The sequence below is a fragment of the Galleria mellonella genome, unplaced genomic scaffold (assembly GCF_026898425.1).
Source record: "Galleria mellonella isolate WM207_F2 unplaced genomic scaffold, CSIRO_AGI_GalMel_v1 utg40, whole genome shotgun sequence".
Classification (NCBI taxonomy): domain Eukaryota; kingdom Metazoa; phylum Arthropoda; class Insecta; order Lepidoptera; family Pyralidae; genus Galleria; species Galleria mellonella.
In genome coordinates, this window is record NW_026442094.1 from 6483296 (window position 1) to 6504043 (window position 20748).

Sequence of the window (20748 nt, forward strand, 5' to 3'; positions counted from 1 at the left end):
ACCCTTATTTATATTAAAAATTAATAAGTTTGTTTGTGTTACCTTTTAGTGCCTTAATAGATTAATTAATTACTATGGAATTTGGTATACATTTACTATATGGGACAGAGAAGGACTACCTATTTATACCGGTTAGTAAACATATCTTGTATATTGTTGAGGTCGCGGGTAAAATCGAGAATGTATTTAAAGAAAACTAAATTAAATTAGAAGATTGTTCAAGCGCATTTCTATATATATTTTTTTATACAACTTAGAATGGCAAACAAGCTGACGGTCCTCCTGATGGAAAGTGAAAACCGTCGCCTATAGACATGAGCAGTACCATGGACATAACAGAGTAAACTGTCTCGCCCATGATACCCCCCCACCCCCCATTCGTTGCCATTCCTGAGGACTCAGGTGTTATGCCTATCTACCCTGTAATTTTATTACTATATCACACTCCTCAAACCGAAACACAGCCATGCAAACACAACTGCTTCACGGTCAAAACACGAATGAGACACCCAAGCAGATGACTTTTGTATAAGTTTTGTACAAGTCCCCTTTTGATAAAATCATAATAAGTAAATATATATACAAAACTGGCTTTCTTTATTGTTTATTTAGAATGTTAACGCATAGATAGTTGGCGTTCAAGATAAATAAAAAGTAAATAAGGAAAAACTATTTAAAAAAATATGTAACGTAATTAGATTAGATTTTAGATATTACGAAGTTTTTGCCCGACACTTCGTGATTGGAATGGAAGTAGAAAAAGGCATGAACTATATAATACCATTTTTAGATGGTGTATCAATGAATAATAAAACATATACCAGATTTAAAGTTACACCTTCAGGAATACTGCATCCACTTTGATGCAGTAATATTTACGTGACGCGGGAACTAAGATATTTATTATTATTATTATTTCAGCCCTTAACTGTAACTGTTGAACATAAGCCTTCCCCATAAGGGGAGTTTTGCCAGTAATTGCCACGCTTGGTAGGCGGGTTGGCAACCGCAGTTGTGCTTTTACAGATGTTTTAAGTGGGTCGCTGCTGCCCATCCCTCCGCCATAAGCTCCCTTAGTCGCCTCTTACGACAGCTACGGGAAAGGAACGGGTGGTCCATTCTATACCGGGACCATACGGTAAATATAATATACCACTAAATAAATATAAAGGTAGTCACCAAGATACAGGTCTGACCTAGTTTGGCGATTGACAGTAATGCTTTCTTTACATAATATAACTTATTTTTTATTGTTAGGGAAGTCCGCCTTTTTGCATGGCTGTGTTTTGGTTTGAAGGGTGGGGGGGAGGGGGGATTTTACCCTGTAAAATCACTGCCATATCCCCGGCAGTGATTTTACAGGGTACAGGGGCATAACACCTTATTCATCAGAAATAGCAACACATGAGGGTATCATGGGCGAAACAGTATACTCTGTTATGTCCATGGTACTGCTCATGTCTATAGTCGACGATTACCACTTTCCATCAAATGGGCCGTCAGCTTGTTTGCCATTCTAAGTTACATAAAAAAATATATAAATTTTGGTATAAATGATATCCCTGTTCTCTATTACTTCTTTAACTCTCTGTTATTTCTTTTTGTGCATTAAACACGTTTAATAATATCTTTAAAAAAAATATATGGGTCAATATTTGATAATCGGCCGAAATCGACCTCAATATTTTAATTATATTTTTTTGTTGTAATTCATATACAAATGATATTTTATAATAGAGTCGAGTTAAAATTACCTAAAAATGCCGAATCCATACACTTTATTGGAATTAAGGGATTATTTCTTTAACTCTCTGTTATTTCTTTTTGTGCAATAAACACGTTTAATAATATTTAAAAAAAAAAAAATATAATCTAATTCGGTTTAATTCGGCGTTCTGCGGTAAAGGGAATGTAGTCAAATTGACAACTTCCTCATTATTTGAAGTTTATTGAAAATATATTAGGAAATATTAATAATAGGTTTATGAATGTCCTTTACCCAAAGGTTATCTGGAAGCAAACTGCTTGACGATAAGGCCGCCTTTTATATCAGTTCTCATCAAAATTAACTGTATTTATTATTTTTATAAATGTTAATAAATAATTGTTATTAAAAATTTATAAACATTGTTACATTTAAAGTGTTTATTTTTGGTTTTATTTGGAAATACCTTATTGAAATTTATCTATGTAATTCGTGTACGTTCTTAACCCTTCTTTGTATAATGGTGTAAATTTCCATCATAACATTGAATGCCCCAAAATTATTTAAAATAACAAGTTCACTTTAAGTTGATCGTGTCTGAATACCTTTTTAATGTCCATTGCAGAAAAAAACTTAGCTAGCAAATTTATTTTTTTAACCATTTTTGCTTTAATTTTGAACATGAATCTATCTTGATTTATTATCTATCTAATCAACCTTGATTTATTTTACCAATAAAAAAATCATGCAAAGAAGGGTTAAGTTAATAGATAGATGATAGCGATCTGGAGAGACAAAGACGTAACATTGCATGTAGAAGCAATATGCTGGCTAGACGATTTAACCACTGTTTGAAGCTAGTCAAATTGACATTGTTTAAGTCTTATTGTCAGGCTTTTTACACCAACCAATTATGGTATAGTTATACGAAGAGAGCTTATAACACACTGCGTGTGCAATACAATAACGCATTCCGAGCGATGCTCAACTTGCCATGGCGGTATAGTGTGTCTGGCATGTTTGCAGAGAACAGGGTTAATGATTTTTTTGCTATTTTACGTAATTATAAGGCAAAATTTCATGACAGATTAATGACAACAAGTAATCATATTGTAAAGACTGTATTCCTCACAGCATACCTGACGACAAGAGATTTTATAATAAAATAATTTAAATTGGTATTTTATAATTAATGTATATTTTAAGAATAATAATAATAGTTTGTTTAATTAATAATGTAAAAATGTAAACTATGGATATATACCTGAAAATAAAGAGATTTATTATTATTATTATTATTATAATAGTATAATTTTAAAAAATATTACCTGCTCAACCATTCTATTGTATTTCTTAGTCAATACGACATCGTATCCTTCAAGAAAACAGCATATTCCCTATTGAAATGTTTGTAGCACACCTGCAATAACTCTGATGTTGCGGGCGAAAAACTCGTTTGCCCCTGTACTATAAAAACAAATCGTTACGTGACTGATTTACGTGATTGTTTTACAATTTTTACATCAATAACACCACCATTAATAAATTGTTAATGATTCATAAAAAAAGATTATTCATAGTGGCATTATTATATAGATTAATTTAATTCAGTAGCTAACGAGATAAGATGGTGGAAACTAGATATTATTTATCGTCGGTTTGTGACGACAGCACAACTTGTCGTACGAATTTATTGTATGCAATAAATATCGATAAGGATAATAATTTGATAAAATAAAGTTTATAAAAAGGTGAGACGTTATAATATTATATTTTAATTGTTCACGCTTTAAATAACGTGTATACGATAACAATGACATTAAAACTAATCTTGAGTGTACTGATCTTGGCAGGTAGGTACTGTTTTTAACCAACTTTGAAAAGATGAAGTATTAATAGGACTACTTATTTGAGTGTGTCATATGTGATAGCCTGGTTAACTGTGTGTCTAATTACATGGTTATTTTTTAACTTAATATTTTTTAAATTTAGTTTTGGTCAAAATTAAAGTTTTTTTTTTTTCAAAGAAAAGGGAAATAAATTTTACTTTGTATGTTAATTTTTGTAATTTTGTGATATATTGTTTTAAAGGTACGGTGATTTAGTTTTGTCGTTTAAAATTGTCGAGAAAATCTTTACTATTATTATATTATAGATATGAAAGTGTGTTTGTTTATTACGTTATAGATATTTTACTGAATGAAGTGTTATCTTGCGGAAGTCCATATCGCTGGTTATTTGATTAAAATTATTTTGATTAAATCCGCTGTTATTAGTATTACATATACTAATAGCAGTGGAATTAATGTCTTCCAACAATTTTGAAATAATGTTCTCCAACAATTTCAAATAATGACTGCCAACACTCGAAGATAATTGGTAGTAATAACAGTGGTCAAGAGAGACTTTGTACAAAAGTCGTTTGCTTGGGTACCTCTGTCCCATTTATGTTTCAACCGTAAAGCAGTTGTGTTTGCATGTCTGTGTTTCGGTTTGAAGGGTGGGCTATGGCGTGAATTTACAGGTTACAGAGGAATAACACCTGAGTCCTCAGGAATGGCAACGCATGGGGGGTATCATGGGTGAAACAGTACACTCTGTTATGTCCATGGTACTGCTCATGTCTATAGACGACAGTTACCACTTTCCATCAGGTGGGCCGTCAGCTTGATTGCCATTCTAAGTTGTAGATACAAAAAAAAAATAAGCTAAAACTTTTCTATCATTTTTATTTATTTTATAATAGATTTATTGATTGCTTATAATGCATGACCCAAAGTGTGCACTTGGTACCAGTAGTGATTTTTGTGTATTGTGTATTGTATAATGTAGTAAGTAATTAAAAATTAAATAAATATAACTATGTAAATTTAGTTATTAATATTTGCATACCGTTTGATGTGGCGACACATAATGGACATCTTGTAAACTTGACAAATGCCACAGCAAGTTTACAAGATTATTTGTTTTTGTGTGAAATTTATTTATTTTCATGTGAAATTTATTTGCCAGAAACATTGTAGATAAAATGTGCTTATCTACAATGTTTCTGGCAAATAAATTTAATTTCATAATTAAATAACCAGCATTACTTTATAGCCCCTTAACGAATTTATCACAATGAAATTTAGTATACACTTAGGTATTATATGGGATGGAGAAGAGTATAGGCTACTTTTACGGATAACGCAGACGAAGTCGCAGGTAAAAGCTAGCATAGAAATACACCTATCTAATCTAATGCTACAATCTCAGACGATTGTTGTCTGATATTCCTAACACAAGCTAGTTTGGTGACCGTGATTTGTTTATAATCATCCTAGTTTTATTTTATACGATAAGTCTAAGGAATGGCAAACAAACTGACGGTTTACGTGATGGAAAGTGGTAAATTTCACCTATAGACGTGAACAGTATCATGGATATATCAGAGTATACTGTGACGCCCATGATACTCCTCATGCATTGCCATCACTGAGGACTGTCCTCTGTACCTCGTAATTTCATTGCCACATCCTAATCTTCAAATAGAAACACAACCATGCAAATACAATTGCATCACGGCAGAAACATGAAAGTGTAGTTTCCCGTATTTTGGCTGGTTATTTCGTATTACGCTTGGGGCGTTTACCAGTAGTAGCCAAGTTTAGTAGGCGGGTTGGCAACCGCAGTTAGGCTTAAGAAGAACGCTACTGTTTATCTTTCGACCATTAAATTCCTATAATAGCTCCTTACGACACCCATGGGAAATTTCCAATAATTTTGATATCACCATATAAATATTTTCAACAGCTGTTTGCACAGCATCAGAACAGAATAGAATCGTGGGGGGCAATGACACGACGATCGAGGAATACCCGACCATTGTTCAAGTGGAGTTCAGGTCATTGTTGATCTGGTCACAGTCCTGTGCCGCCAGCGTGCTCAACTCACTCTACGTACTGTCTGCTGCACACTGTTTCGCAGGAATGTAAGTTAATCACCAGACCTCTTCATCATTGTCCTTGTCATACCATTATCTCTCTTATCTTATTATTAAATTCTTACTGCCAGACGCAGATCAGAAAAAATCGCATCAAATTAGACATTAAAGCACATAATTAATAGCACACACATAAAAGAAGAAAATGACGAAGAAAAATTAAGAGAGAACACAGGAAAATAGTAATAAAGGGAGAGGTAGTAGTAGTAGGATTAATAATTACAATGTTTTTTTATGGGGGAAAATGGTATGGTAACCCCGCCTGCGCTAACAGGATACGCTGCCGGAGCACCAGTGAAGGGTGATAGATGAGAATGAAAACAGCCCAGTTAGCCCATCATGATGAATTCATCCGGAATTAACTATGATAGTTTCCAGGGGGAACCACGAGGAGGTCGACCTGGTTGGGTATATTGCTAGCAATGGGATTCTCAGTCTCCATTACTAACAACCCCTTTCCCCCCTAATTACGATGATATTAAAATGAATCTTCTCCTTACAGTTTCTTCGATGTGAACAGCCGCCGTATCAGGGCTGGCACAACAAACCGAAACTCAGGTGGAGTTATCGTATACGTCGAAGCGGCTATTAACCATCCTTCGTACAGCAGTATAACCCTAGATGGTGACATCAGTGTGGTCCGATTGGCCGATAGGTTGACGTTCAGCAATGTCATCCAACCAGTGGCTATAGTCATCCAAAGCTTCGAACTACCTGATAACTTGCCTGTGGTGCATGCTGGTTGGGGTGCTACTTCTGTAAGTGTATTTAGTTACTTACTAGCTGTATCCTGCGTGGAATTATATAATACAGCGATGTGGTCACGGCATAGAATGGGCCACATCTTCCTTTCCCGTGGATATAGTAAGTCACGACTAAAGGAACTTAATGTCTATAATCGAAGTATGAACACCCTCTTAAAACATCATCAAAGCCAAACTGCGGTTGCCAATCTGGTTGCTAAGCGTGGTAACTACAGGCAAAATCTCCAAAAGAGAGGCCTATGTTCAGCAGTGGACAGTTAAAGGCTGATATGACGCTGATGATGGAAAAAAGTGCCGCACAATCGCACCAATCGCCTGATACTCAAGCTAGGATTATGAAATGTTAAGAGGAATCAGTAAAGAACACCTAGAGCTGGGAGGGAAAGGGATTGTTAGCAATCGAGTTTGACAACCACATCGCTTGCAATATGCCCTATTAGGTCGAAGTATGAACACCCTCTTAAAACATCGTCAAAGCCAAACTGCGGTTGCCAACCCACCTGCCAAGCGTGGAAACTACTGGCGACACCTTCCTTATGGAGGAGGCTTATGTTGAGCAGTGGACAGTTAATAGCTGATGATGATGCTGTATTCGGCTACTTCATTCATGTGAAAATAAAGTATCCCATACGTTAAGTTAGGATATACACTAGACGTTCGAATTTTTTTTCAAATCCGTTCGGCTGTTTAAGCGCGATTTGCACTGGCGTATTTAGAGGAGGGGAAAGAGCGTGCCCATTCCAGGATCAGGACTGGGGCTTTCAACTATGAGCAAAGACATATCTAAAAATAGATATACGTCTTTTTAAGGAGCCTGCCCATGAGCATGTTATAATAAAATCCCGAAATATATTTTAAATCTGACTTTTAATAAGTTTAAATCTGTTATTAAAAAACGCTTATTGAACAAAGACTATTGCGCACTAAACGTTTACTTGAATGACAAATGTGTATGGTGTTAGTCGATCATGAACGGACTTTTAACGAATTTGAGACATAGTACATTTAAATTAATACATATAATGTTAATAGAGATTTAAAATAGTAACTATTGAGTTTCTCGCAGCCTCTTCTCAACAGATAACAACTTTCCCAACCCTGCATTTATTTATTTATTTATAGGATTACCAACATAAGATACAGCTAAACATTTTAGTACAATACACTGGTAGATTAAATCTAACTGTTCTTACATTTATAGGCAACCACAGCATGCCTTGTGTTTGATAAGCATTAAACAATAAAAAAAATGACGATTCAAAAGTGTAAACAGTTTCTAAAAACTTCTTTTGTTAACAAGATGGTTAGAAATAATGTTACGTCAATTTTTTTTTATACAACTTAGAATGGCAAAGAAGCTGATGGCCCACCTGATGGAAAGTGGTAACCGTCGCCTATAGACATGAGCAGTTCCATGGACATAACAGCGTATACTGTTTCGCCCATGATACTCCCTATGCGTTGCCATTCCTGAGGATTAAGATTTTTTACACCATTTTTTACAGCAAGGCGGGTCCGCTTCTCCTATTCTTCAGGATGTAGAAATCTTCACCGTCAATCGCCAATTATGCCATGAAAGATACCAAACACTGTTCCCTCGCAGATCAGTGACAGAGAATATGATCTGCGCGGGCATTTTAGACGTCGGGGGTCGTGACGCGTGCCAAGGTGACTCTGGGGGTCCTCTGTACTACCAGAACATACTGGTTGGTATCGTCTCCTGGGGTCAAGGATGCGCTCAGGCCTTTTACCCCGGAGTCAGCACCAACGTCGCTTCGTACACTAACTGGATAATATCGACTGCTGTCTGATTTTGTGATACTATAAGGATTAAAGATTTTAAGATTTTTTAATGTAGTTTTTTTTTATTAAAAATACTAACTGTATCTCGCGGCATTTCCCGCATGAATCGGTATATAAAGCATTTTATGTATTTAGTTGGGATATAATCCCAACACAGGCAAACATAGTTTAGGACGACTCCCCACTAGACGGTGCGACGACTTCTAATGCATTGCAGGGAATCAGTGAATGCAGGTGGCTCGGAACCTTTTAAGCAGTTAAGCAGTCGCCTAACTATATGCCATAGACTGCCATAGACTTATGGGATAGATCTATATTCAGCAGTGGATAGCCACTGGCTGATGATGATAACAAAGTTTCATTTAAAACAATTATTATTATATTATTATTATTAATTTTCGGATTCATAATATATTATTTACTTTAAATATTTCTAAAAACGAGACATTTAAGACGAATGCGTACAGAATTTAAGACCGCATTCCATACAAAAAAGATTTCAATTGTGCCAAAACCGGTTGTTTTTATTTCAAAGCTAAACTACTGAAACAATTAACACAGGTTATTATATTAATCTATTTAGGAGCCCAGTTCTAAAACCATAATTACTGTACTCTTATAAAACTATAATAAAATACTAGTTAAGAAACTACAGTTATTTTTTTTACTAATAAATCTCATTTGTATTGCTGCAGATCACATATAATAACACAATTTTATAAATCTTATGTTGTTTTATGTATTATCTATTCTTATGTACATGTTGTGTGTGATTAGTAACAAACAAATAAACGATATATCTATCTATCTATCTATTTAATTACAATTTTGATAAAATTTCTATGGTTAATCTATGGTATGATTATATTATCTATTTTTTCGAATCGGTTTATAATTGACGGAGTTTTTAGCTAACAAATATTAAAAAAAAAAATACAACTAAATTGAGAATTAGAATTTCCTTCTTTTTAAATTCTGTTGGAAACCAAAAATAAAAAGTATATCCAATTTTCTGTTACGTGTAATTAAGAAGAAAAAAAACGGAGAAATAGACAGACGCGGACGATTTTGTTTATATTTTTTGTATTTTATGTTTTGTATATTTTTACTTATTGATTTCAGTGTAAATAAATCAATGTTATTTCTCATTGACTTCAATACGGAGTACAGGTATGAAATCGATTTTTTGTTATGACTTTTGTGTATATATCACGCAATATCTCTGCTAATTCTAACCGATTTGGATAGTCGATATTATGGTTTATATTCATGTTGGTCCACCATTAATATTGTTACCTTTTTAAAATAAATTTTATATTTCGTATTATTAGTTTTTCCGGTAAAGCGCCATCTAGTACAAATGTTAGAAATAAATTTCACAACTCTCGGCGTTTAAGAGAAAGTAGACTTGGGTAGATTCATAAATTCGACTTATAAAGGCAGAGGGAGCTAGGCGTATCAAACCATTTCAAACATGACATTGTTTTTTTCTTTTTAATTAATACGTGTTACTTGTTATTCCTTGTTCTTAGGTGTTACTTGTAAATTTATTGACAAATTAAATTGCTATAGTTATCGATTACATCACATTATTTAAAATGTGATACTTTGTATCACTGTTTTTAAACATTTTAATAAAGAATGAAAGAAAATACAAAATGTTTTAAATAATATTATATGTATACTTATATTTAAATTCCATTAAAAAGGCATAATACAATTAGAAATTACTACAATTTAAGATCATGTTCCTAAATAATTATGATAAAATATGGAAAAATTTGTTATTTCGATCTAAAAATTGAATTACTAAACCGATTTTGATAAAACTTCTATGGGACCAATCTGTAAGTACATGTTCGCATGCTTCTTCGATTAAATTATTCCTTTCTTTCTATCTTTCAAAGGAGAGCCGATGGCCGACTGAAAAAATAAAAGCCTAAACTATGAGCAATATGGATAAAAACATATTGTGCCGACCCAAAATAAATTGAGATAGAGGCAGGAACATGATTAATAGTGCAAATAATCTTTGAAAATGCCTTAAATGGCGGAACTGGAAAGATATTTATTATAACAACTTTTTGTGGAAAAGCGGACAAGTGTTTTTCTAATAATATCAATATACATGTATAGTGACCGAGTGCCGAGTATTTAGTGCCCAAGTGTGGAGTGCCTAATATCCTAGTGACAAATGCCTGAGTGTCTACTGTCCGAATGTGAACTGTCTAGCATCCGAGTGTCTAGTGTTCAAGCAGCTACTCGGACACTAGACACTCGGATGCTGTATACTCCGACGCAGGACACTCGGACGCTGGACATTTTTAAAAACAAACTTATATATATATATATATATATATATATATATATATATATATATATATATATATATATATATATATATATATATATATATATATATATATATATATATATATATATATATATTTTACACACAAATTACAATACGAACATACACATAATGCACAGCAAAAGAGATAAAATAATGAAAAACAAAAAAAAAAAACAAAATTACGTCTACCACCACGCGATTCATGATCTTCGTTCAAGTAATATTGTCCAAGTATGTATCCCCTCTCACCGTACTGGTTTCGCTTCAAAGTCTTTTCTCCTACATTCTTCACGACTCTGGAACGCGCTTCCTAATGCCATTAAGAGACTACCGACTAAACCGTCTTTAAAAAAAAAACGTTCATGCTCATTTTTTACTTTATCCGAGCAGTAAGTACTTTATATTATTCTCAATTACGTGTATAATATAGTATATGTCATATATGTGTAAGTATATTTGTTATTTATATATATTAACTAGCAGCCGGTTCCGGCTTCACACTGGTGGACATTTTTACAACATTTTAAATAGTGGTTATTGTAACATAACGATAATATTTGGACATATAGTATCGCAAAGTTTTTTGTAGTTATTGATATTTTCTTCAATATTGTAGAACATACTTTTGTTCTATCACCAATAGTTTCCGCAGCGCACGCGACCAAAGATACTTTATAGCATTTTTTTACACCTTTAGTTACGTTACTAACGTTTTAGTAAGGATCCCTAATCTTTACTAGCAATAAATATAGCCTATGTTACTCAGGGTGAATGTAACTTTCTAATGGTGAATTTTTGAAATCGGCTAAATAGTTTTTGAGTTTATTCATTACAAACATACATACATACAAAAATACAAATCTTTCCTCTTTGTAATATTAGTGTAGATTACTAGTACCTAGAGATGGGCAATCCACCTGGGTGGGTTTAAAGTCTGGTGGGTAAAAACCGGGTGTTTTGGGTTTATTGGGTTTAAACCCCATAAACACCCAAATTTTTGGGTGTTTATGATTTTGTACTTCATCATCGTCATCTCAGCCGCAAGACGTCCACTATACTGGACATAGACAATATTATTATGCAGCCTACAGAATAAAAAACTTTTAATTTGATTTTGAGTTTATTAAGAAAGAGATGAAAGTAAAATGTAAAACTACAGTCAATCACTGTCAGATTCAGAGTTATTACAAGCGATGAATTGTATAGGTTCGATAGGCTCTATTTCGTCTAAACTGTTATGTTCATTTACTTGCTCAATGAAAGCTTCTAAGGTATTTTCTTCATTAAACTGAATGTCCTCGCATTCAGCTTTATGTTTAAGATTCCAGTTATAACAAATGAATGAAATTTTTTCAGTTCTTTCAGTTGTAAGTCGATTTCTTTTGTTATTATGTATGTAGCCTTGGATACTAAAGGAACGCTCAGTGGCTGCCGAAGTACAGGGAGCTGATAGAATACGAATCGCTACTTTGCTTAACTCAGTGGAACCACAAATACCTTTCCACCATATTAGGGGCTCAATGCTATCTAATGAGCTCCATACAAATCCTCTGGCCCAAAAGTTTTCTTTAGCTTTATAACACGCCAAATCTGCCATTACATTTGACAAACTTAAGTGTTGGCTTAAATTGTAGATAAACTCCATACCCTTAAGTTCTTCCTCTTGAGTAAGTTCGACTCCTAGAGTCCTGGGGTCTAGAATATATGCTGCAAAATGTATTGGCCTCATTACCATATTGCATCTTGAAGATACTGATGTTAGAATCTGCTGTTTGCTTTCTTCGCTCAATGTCGAAATCTCATTTAATGCAAAACGTATCTTAGCTTGTACATCTCTAAATGTAATGTATGTGCGATGCAAACGATTCTGGTCGCTCTCTAAGTAAAATATGCTTTCAGTGACTGGTTCCAAAATACTTATACATTCCCCTGTCTTCGTCCAGAAATCATCACTTAGAATTAAATCTTTAATATCTCTTGAAATTACCACATCTTCTCTAACTGTTAATATTTGCAAAGCTATCTTATTTGCTTTCAAACTTTTTAACGAAGTAACATGACTTCCCCATCTTGTAGCACAAGGCAATTTTAGTGTTTGTGTAGAATCTTCACCCTGCCTTGATTTTATCAACAAGGAACTTAATCGTTGACTCCTTTTAACAGTTTTTATTATATTTATGGCTTGCATAATAAACACAGTTACTTCTTGTATCTTTACAATATCTTGGCACAACAAGTTAAGGATATGTGCACAGCAACCGAGAGGAACAACATGTGGATATTTGAGTTTTGTTAATTCGAATGCCTTTTGTATATTTCTAGCGTTATCGCCAATAAGTACAAGAAAGTTATTTGCTCCATACACTTTCATTACTTTTTCAACTTCTTGGCTAAGGTATTCACTAGTGTGAGGATTACTTTCTGTATTCAAACTTTTAACGTATGCAGGTTGAGGTTTTGATATAAGAAAGTTTATTATTCCTTCATTTCTTAAATTAGACCAGCCATCGCACTGAAGGTGTAAGTAACTACAAGCATTTAGTTCCTCATTTAACTCAAAACGCATTTCTCTATATATTTTATCTAAGTATTTTGTCGCTAAAGCTTTACGTGAAGGTATTTTAAATTTTGGTTGCAATTTTTCGAAAAATTGTATCCATAAAGGATGTTGCACCATCGATAATGGCGTCCCTGTTACAAATATAGCTCTCGCTAATTCTGTTTTTATATGATCATCGGTGTCTTGAAACTCAGCATTTATTGTAGTGTTAGCAGACGACGAGGGGCTTATAAAAGAATCATTTGTCTCTATCTCTGACAGTCCAGACATTTTGGTTTTGGACGAGCTATCTTTTATAAGTTTCATAGAGTCTTTTAATGTTTCTGGAGATTTTGGACAAGTGATAAGATGTTGAAGCATTTTGGCAGCATTACTGAATTTGTAGACCTTATTACAAAGCTTGCAAGAAACAGACTTGTTTGGTAAAGTACGGTAGTGCTCCCATATGCGTAAATCTTTAGGTCTCCCCATTGAACCTAAAAAAATGAACGATGATTAGTTGGTCTGACGAAAATTCAACAATAGAGTGCCTATTTTTTTACAATGATTATTTCTTGTTATTTACAATAAATTTATTAAAAAAATAATAAAATAAATACAAAAAGCCTTTGTAAAATTACATCTCCTCGGAGGATTAAACGCAGACGCTAGTTTATTATCGTATTGTTCTGTATTTTTCTCAGCAACTTCTTTAATTCGATTAGGTACTTACGCATATTATGTTAAAAATAAATATCTAGTACACATCTTAGGCTATCCACCATTATTATCCAATGACGACTCTCAGCTAACTATGCACTATCATCCAAAATAAACGTGTATGGAAAATTTTATCCCAGTCGGTTGAGGATTGAGGATAATTGCATCAACATACGAACATACCTACATACTTTTATTTACATAACGCAAGCTAAATAAAAGCTTGTAATAATACATCTAATTTTAAGTTAAAATTGTTAAGTGATCATGATATAATTGTATCATTCAAAAATCCACTTACCTTTAATTATTTCTTGTTAAGTATAAATATTATTTCAAATCTGCTCCCTTAATATGCACTTTTTTACTGCTTTTCCTACCTAACACGTTACCAGGAAGTCACGTTACCAGAGTCAGAGTAATAGTGAACACGTTTGACAGTGATTGTCGTCGCCTCATATTCAGCGTCGACGAATAGGGGAATCCCCAGTCATAATGTATTGCATGCGTGGCGGTCTTACTTCAAATCCATAAACAAAGAGATAATTACAGAACTCGATACTAGATGGCGCTGTTTTTGTTTGAAGAAAGTTTGCGGGCTAAAATACATAGAATTTCATCAATGACTTCCACAAAGAACAACATTTCTGTTTTTTCTAAGTCCGTATCTCTTCCGTATATTTCATAAGATATAAGCTTGGGCTACATTGTTATGCAACGTGATTTTGTCGCTGTCTTGCTAGCAGGGTTGACAGATATACGATTTAAATCGTACTCATACTATTATTTGTCTATTTTTTAATGTACGATCGTAAAGATTATGATCGTAATTCGCACAAAAACATACGACTTTTTGGTTACCTGGCAACATTTTTATTATGAAACGAACATGCTCACATCATCAGTCACATGCAACAATTTATTGGGGATTTCCCCTTCACATCTGGCAGTCCTGCTTGCTAGAATATAGGTAAGTCAGCCACAGTTACTGACGATCGATATTTAAAGGGTATTGTTTTTGTGCTAAATATTTCATAAAAACGTTATTTAATACTTTGTGGATTATTAATTTAGTTGATAATCACTGGAAGTAAAATGGATGCTAATTTGAGAGATCAAGATCTTCGTATAAAACAGTTAATAAAAGAAAATCTACGTAAGTACTCTTTTTATACCTAGGTAGGTAAGGTATAATAAACACAAAAGGTACTTAGATCGCGTGTGTTCGAAGCATTTATTCTAATAAATTTAATTTAAAATTGTAGAAAGAAAAAAATGTCTGCCAAGCCGTAGCCGAAGCCGATCTCCAAATATATTTGGCGATAGTGAGACCCAGTGTCCAGATGATTTACCCAGCGTCGTCGCAACAAAGAAAAAAACGAGGATAAAGTAAAAGAAAATTTACTGAAAGAAGAAACAAACTGTTCTAAATGCTTAATTTATGGAGAAGAGGATAAAAGAAATGAGTATTTCGGACTGTTAGTGGCTCAAGAATTTAAATATATACGGCCATGTGTGCGAACGAGGTGTTATGAAGAAATTTTAAAGTATCTACGGGAAGCAAAAGGCCAACATGTTGATCAACTGCAACATGAAAACACTGAAAATTAATTACTTTCATTTTATTATATATAGATTTTTAAAATTTCCTGAAATATTATTAGTTAACGTTTTATTTAATATTGTAGAATTGATCAATACAATTTATAAAAATAATTTATTGGTATTACTTACATATTTTCAAAAAAATACGTAAAAACCTATTTTTTTGGGTGATTATGGGAGTTTATGGGTGTTTATTGGGTTTTTACCAAAGCACCGGGTTTAAACCCGGTGCTTTGCCCATCTGTACTAGTACCGTATTCGAGTATTCTGACACTTCCCTATGGTTGACTGGGAGAGAATGTTTTTAGCATTAAGTCCGCCATGTACACATATATATGTACTAATAAATAAATATATAAATAAAAATTTCCCATGTAAACCATCATTCTTAATTCTTTTTGAAATAGTCATCCTGGGTTAACTGACTTGCTTTCCTCACCCATCATATCTTACTAGTGCTTCGCCATTATCAACCACTGAAAATAAAAACTGACCTGTTATTGCTTAACCATTTAGTACGTATCTAATTTAAACACCAGTTAATTTAGAAACTAAGTAAACATCCAATGATTTCTCAGGTACAATTTGCCTTTCAAATCATGAAAGCACAGCTGGGTAGCGCTAGAAATACTAGGTCATGCGTATTAATTGCTATAAAGTCAACTTCTGGTACATTGAGATAACAAGTTTATCCAGCCAGACTATCCAGATGAAGTGATCGGACTTTGTAGAAAAGACTGTACCCAAGTATAATATACCAGAGGGAGACTTTGTACAAAAGTCGATTGCTTGCGTACCTCTGTCCTATTCGTGTTTCTACCGTGAAGCGGTTGTGTTTGCATGGCTGTGTTTCGGTTTGAAGGGTGGGATATGGCGTGAATTTACAGGGTACAGAGGAATAACATCTGGGTCCTCAGGAATGGCAACGCATGGCCCCCCATGCGTTGCCATTCCTAAACAGTATACTCTGTTATGTCCATGGTACTGCTCATGTCTATAGGCGACGGTTACCACTTTCCATCAGGTGGGCCGTCAGCTTGTTTGCCATTCTAAGTTGTATAAAAAAAAATTATGAAGGCAGCATGGTCTCCGACCTTAGCCTGTTCCATAACGGAACAAACGTACTAAAAAAAAAGTATACCTAAATAACCAGACTGACTTCAATTCATTTTTATATGATTAATATGATATTTTAAATATTTGTTCATTTATTCAATGTAAATCGAAATTATTGCATGACTAATCTATTTAAAAACAAGCAATTAATGCATTTATATTAGTTACCTATTTTTTTTAATGGGTGATAATGGAATGGTAACCCTGCCTGCGCTATCGGGATACGCTGGCGGAGCACCAATGAAGAATGATAGGTGAGGATGAAACAGGTCAGTTGGCCCATCGTGACGAATTCAACAAGAATTGCTCACGATGGTTTCCAGGGGGAATCACGTGGAGGTCGACCCAACAGGGCATATTGCCAGCAATGGGGCCGTCAAACCCCATCGCTAACAATCCCTTTCCCCCCATTAGTTACCTATTACTTAAATTTAGCTATATCCAAACAGGTTTCATGTACTTATTCGTCATAAGAACATTGTAACAACTCTATATTATGTATATCAATGCATTATAATCAATAAATAAAAAAATAAAACCTTATAAAACCCAACTCCTTTTTTTTTAAATTGGTTGACAAAGGACTCAATTATTACGACTTTACATAGCAAAATATAATGTTTACGTAGGACAAAAGATAAGACAGATATGAAAAAAATATTGCTATTTGCCTACAGAAACTTGGAAGTATTCTTTGTTAGCTAACAGGTTACCTACAATCTAGACCTGTTACACCTAAGTACATACTTATTCCCGGGTCTCCGATCAATAGTTCCCGTTCATCCCGTTTTTGCACTGCGCATGCGTCGTCCGCCATCTTTGTATATCCAAAATATTCAGAACAGAGGGCATGCAAAAGAATTTGAAAACAAAAGACTGGTGATAAGTATTTAAGTGTTTATTAAGTTGCTTGTTAAGTAACAATTATAATCAACATGAGTCCAGAACGAGAGTCAGAAGGTAAGTGAATAATGTAATGTGATTTCGTATTTTAACAGATATTTCGAATATTGGAAATCAGATGTTTAGATTTTTTTTTATAATCTGTATTAATTTTCGTTGCAATTGTTAATGATAAATGGTCCCAAGCGACATTGTGACAATATTGAATTTCTTCGTATGCGATTAATTTTTGTTTGATTTTATAATACTTTTTGATTTGTTTTTGGTATTAAAATTTTTGAATGTTTCATGACTTTTTGCTCCAAGACTTTTTAATAGAAATAGTACTAATAAATAATAGTAATATAATAATATAAATAATAGTAATAGTATGAATATTTTAATTTAATATCTAAAAAAAGAATTAATTAAATGACGAAACATTTGAGTTAAAGTAAATAAAAATAATTTAAGTCTACGCTTAGTAAATAAAGTAAAATTAATAGGAGATTATATTTATATTAGAAATAAATACTATTGTTTGCAAAAAGAATTACTAAAATTGATGCAGAATTTGAAAAGAATTCACATAATATGATACCTCAATAATGAAGTAGGTACCTACTGCGTTCATGATTCACTGTTCATCCCAAAGGTTGGCTGGTAAACAATGCTACAAGCATTAGCCCACCTTTTGTACCATGGGCGAAACAGTATACTCTGTTATGTCCATGGTAATGCTTATGTCTATAGGCGACGGTTACCAATTTCCATCAGGTGGAATTCCGTCAGCTTGTTTGCCATTCTAAGTTGTATAAAAAACCTTTTGTACCATTTTTTTAGTCAATAAAATTATTTCAATAAATAAAATAAATTATTTTGCAGACAAAAAATATATAGAGTAGAAATTATTTTAAATATTTATAGAATTAAAAAAATCTTCTATTGGAAATAAATGCAATGAGAAATTTGTGATCAAACATAAACATAATAGAAAAAAAAATAAAATAAAATAAAAATAATAGAATAATATTAACTAAAACAATTTAATTCTTTTTTTAGCGTCAGAAGATATGCTGGAGTCAATAGACGAGTTGAAAGAACGTCTTTCCTCTATGAAACGGATGATGGAAGAAAGAAAAGCAGCAGGCTCTGGCACTAAGGACCTATTCCAGGGTCAGGCCAGGAGCCTCCGAGGGACCACCATGATTGATGGAAATTTTTTGAGTTTCGTCTTCGGGGGATCATTGGTAGTCATTCTAAGTGTATCCGTTTACGCTTTCTATAATCTATACCATGCCGTTTTAAAGAAATTCCCCTCTACTCATACGGAATTGTAAAATGGACATAGTTCTGTGTGCGTTATGATTGAATTTTAAATGGGAAATGGGTATGGAATGATTGATATTGCGAGCAATGTGATAAGCGAGGCTTATTTCAATACAATAAAGTTTTCAATTTTGTGTGTTGTTTTATTTGCATTGTTATCGAAAAATAATTACTTACCACTAACATAAATATACCAGTTATATGTATAATTTGACCGTGTGAGTGTGTGAGAATAGGCCACCCTTTCCTTTGGAGGGATGAGCAGCAGCGTCTCTTTAAAAACATCTATAGAGCATAACTGCGGTTGCCAATCCGCCTGTCAAGCGTGGCAATTACTGGCAAACTCCCCAAGGAGTAAGCTTATATGAGCATAAACCTGCTGAAGCAGTGGATATTTAAAAGCTGATATGATGATAATAGTAATTTTCTTAAATAATTGATTTCTTTAATTGATTTGTTTTATAATAACTATCCGCTGAAAATAGGCCAGCCCCATTTGTCAGTAGTTGCCACGTTTGGCAGGCGAGTTAGCAACTGCAGGTAAGCTTTGGTAATGTTTTAAGAGGGTTATTGCTACCTATTCTACGTTGTCGACAATTACAGATGGGCAAAGCACCGGGTTTAAACCCGGTGCTTTGGTAAAAACCCAATAAACACCCATAAACTCCCATAATCACCCAAAAAAATAGGTTTTTACGTATTTTTTTGAAAATATGTAAGTAATACCAATAAATTATTTTTATAAATTGTATTGATCAATTCTACAATATTAAATAAAACGTTAACTAATAATATTTCAGGAAATTTTAAAAATCTATATATAATAAAATGAAAGTAATTAATTTTCAGTGTTTTCATGTTGCAGTTGATCAACATGTTGGCCTTTTGCTTCCCGTAGATACTTTAAAATTTCTTCATAACACCTCGTTCGCACACATGGCCGTATATATTTAAATTCTTGAGCCACTAACAGTCCGAAATACTCATTTCTTTTATCCTCTTCTCCATAAATTAAGCATTTAGAACAGTTTGTTTCTTCTTTCAGTAAATTTTCTTTTACTTTATCCTCGTTTTTTTTCTTTGTTGCGACGACGCTGGGTAAATCATCTGGACACTGGGTCTCACTATCGCCAAATATATTTGGAGATCGGCTTCGGCTACGGCTTGGCAGACATTTTTTTCTTTCTACAATTTTAAATTAAATTTATTAGAATAAATGCTTCGAACACACGCGATCTAAGTACCTTTTGTGTTTATTATACCTTACCTACCTAGGTATAAAAAGAGTACTTACGTAGATTTTCTTTTATTAACTGTTTTATACGAAGATCTTGATCTCTCAAATTAGCATCCATTTTACTTCCAGTGATTATCAACTAAATTAATAATCCACAAAGTATTAAATAACGTTTTTATGAAATATTTAGCACAAAAACAATACCCTTTAAATATCGATCGTCAGTAACTGTGGCTGACTTACCTATATTCTAGCAAGCAGGACTGCCAGATGTGAAGGGGAAATCCCCAATAAATTGTTGCATGTGACTGATGATGTGAGCATGTTCGTTTCATAATAAAAATGTTGCCAGGTAACCAAAAAGTCGTATGTTTTTGTGCGAATTACGATCATAATCTTTACGATCGTACATTAAAAAATAGACAAATAATAGTATGAGTACGATTTAAATCGTATATCTGTCAACCCTGCTAGCAAGACAGCGACAAAATCACGTTGCATAACAATGTAGCCCAAGCTTATATCTTATGAAATATACGGAAGAGATACGGACTTAGAAAAAACAGAAATGTTGTTCTTTGTGGAAGTCATTGATGAAATTCTATGTATTTTAGCCCGCAAACTTTCTTCAAACAAAAACAGCGCCATCTAGTATCGAGTTCTGTAATTATCTCTTTGTTTATGGATTTGAAGTAAGACCGCCACGCATGCAA

At 33.6% G+C, this 20748-nt stretch overlaps 4 protein-coding genes across 5 annotated transcripts; 2 read left to right on the forward strand and 2 right to left on the reverse strand.

Annotated features, from left to right (window-relative positions):
* Positions 1-3449: 3449 nt before the first annotated feature.
* On the forward strand, positions 3450-8304 carry LOC113522249 (trypsin, alkaline C-like). Of its 2 annotated transcripts, none has more exons than XM_052898011.1 (4): positions 3450-3558; positions 5498-5675; positions 6190-6445; positions 7957-8304. In XM_052898011.1, the coding sequence occupies exons 1-4, from the start codon at positions 3519-3521 to the stop codon at positions 8260-8262; spliced, it is 780 nt and encodes a 259-aa protein (XP_052753971.1). In that variant the 5' UTR covers positions 3450-3518; the 3' UTR covers positions 8263-8304. The 2 variants fall into 2 exon arrangements, with proteins under 2 accessions (XP_052753971.1, XP_052753970.1); XM_052898010.1 differs by having other exon boundaries at positions 3481-3558; positions 5495-5675.
* A 3206-nt stretch (positions 8305-11510) lies between these two features.
* On the reverse strand, positions 11511-15138 carry LOC128201374 (uncharacterized). Its single transcript, XM_052898160.1, has 2 exons — positions 14168-15138; positions 11511-13643 (listed from the first exon to the last, which is right to left on the reverse strand). Exon 2 carries the CDS (start codon positions 13636-13638, stop codon positions 11767-11769), a length of 1872 nt encoding a protein of 623 aa, XP_052754120.1. The 5' UTR covers positions 13639-13643; positions 14168-15138; the 3' UTR covers positions 11511-11766.
* Positions 15139-17310: 2172 nt separating this feature from the next.
* Positions 17311-18926, forward strand: LOC113513665 (uncharacterized). Its single transcript, XM_026897652.3, has 2 exons — positions 17311-17547; positions 18532-18926. Exons 1-2 carry the CDS (start codon positions 17523-17525, stop codon positions 18807-18809), a joined length of 303 nt encoding a protein of 100 aa, XP_026753453.1. The 5' UTR covers positions 17311-17522; the 3' UTR covers positions 18810-18926.
* Positions 18927-19636: 710 nt separating this feature from the next.
* On the reverse strand, positions 19637-20214 carry LOC128201370 (uncharacterized). Its single transcript, XM_052898148.1, has 2 exons — positions 20093-20214; positions 19637-19983 (listed from the first exon to the last, which is right to left on the reverse strand). The coding sequence occupies exons 1-2, from the start codon at positions 20151-20153 to the stop codon at positions 19637-19639; spliced, it is 408 nt and encodes a 135-aa protein (XP_052754108.1). The 5' UTR covers positions 20154-20214.
* Positions 20215-20748: the final 534 nt, after the last annotated feature.

Excerpts from the sequence above, each read along its gene's own strand:
- LOC113522249 (XM_052898010.1), top strand. The coding sequence starts at position 3,519 with ATGACATTAAAACTAATCTTGAGTGTACTGATCTTGGCAG. Across the intron at positions 3,559-5,494 it reads GAGTGTACTGATCTTGGCAG|CAGCTGTTTGCACAGCATCA; the intron begins GTAGGTACTGTT and ends AAATATTTTCAA. Across the intron at positions 6,446-7,956 it reads CTGGTTGGGGTGCTACTTCT|CAAGGCGGGTCCGCTTCTCC; the intron begins GTAAGTGTATTT and ends CATTTTTTACAG.
- LOC128201374 (XM_052898160.1), bottom strand. The coding sequence starts at position 13,638 with ATGGGGAGACCTAAAGATTTACGCATATGGGAGCACTACCGTACTTTA.
- LOC113513665 (XM_026897652.3), top strand. The coding sequence starts at position 17,523 with ATGAGTCCAGAACGAGAGTCAGAAG. Across the intron at positions 17,548-18,531 it reads TCCAGAACGAGAGTCAGAAG|CGTCAGAAGATATGCTGGAG; the intron begins GTAAGTGAATAA and ends TTCTTTTTTTAG.
- LOC128201370 (XM_052898148.1), bottom strand. The coding sequence starts at position 20,153 with ATGGATGCTAATTTGAGAGATCAAGATCTTCGTATAAAACAGTTAATA. Across the intron at positions 19,984-20,092 it reads GTTAATAAAAGAAAATCTAC|AAAGAAAAAAATGTCTGCCA; the intron begins GTAAGTACTCTT and ends TTAAAATTGTAG.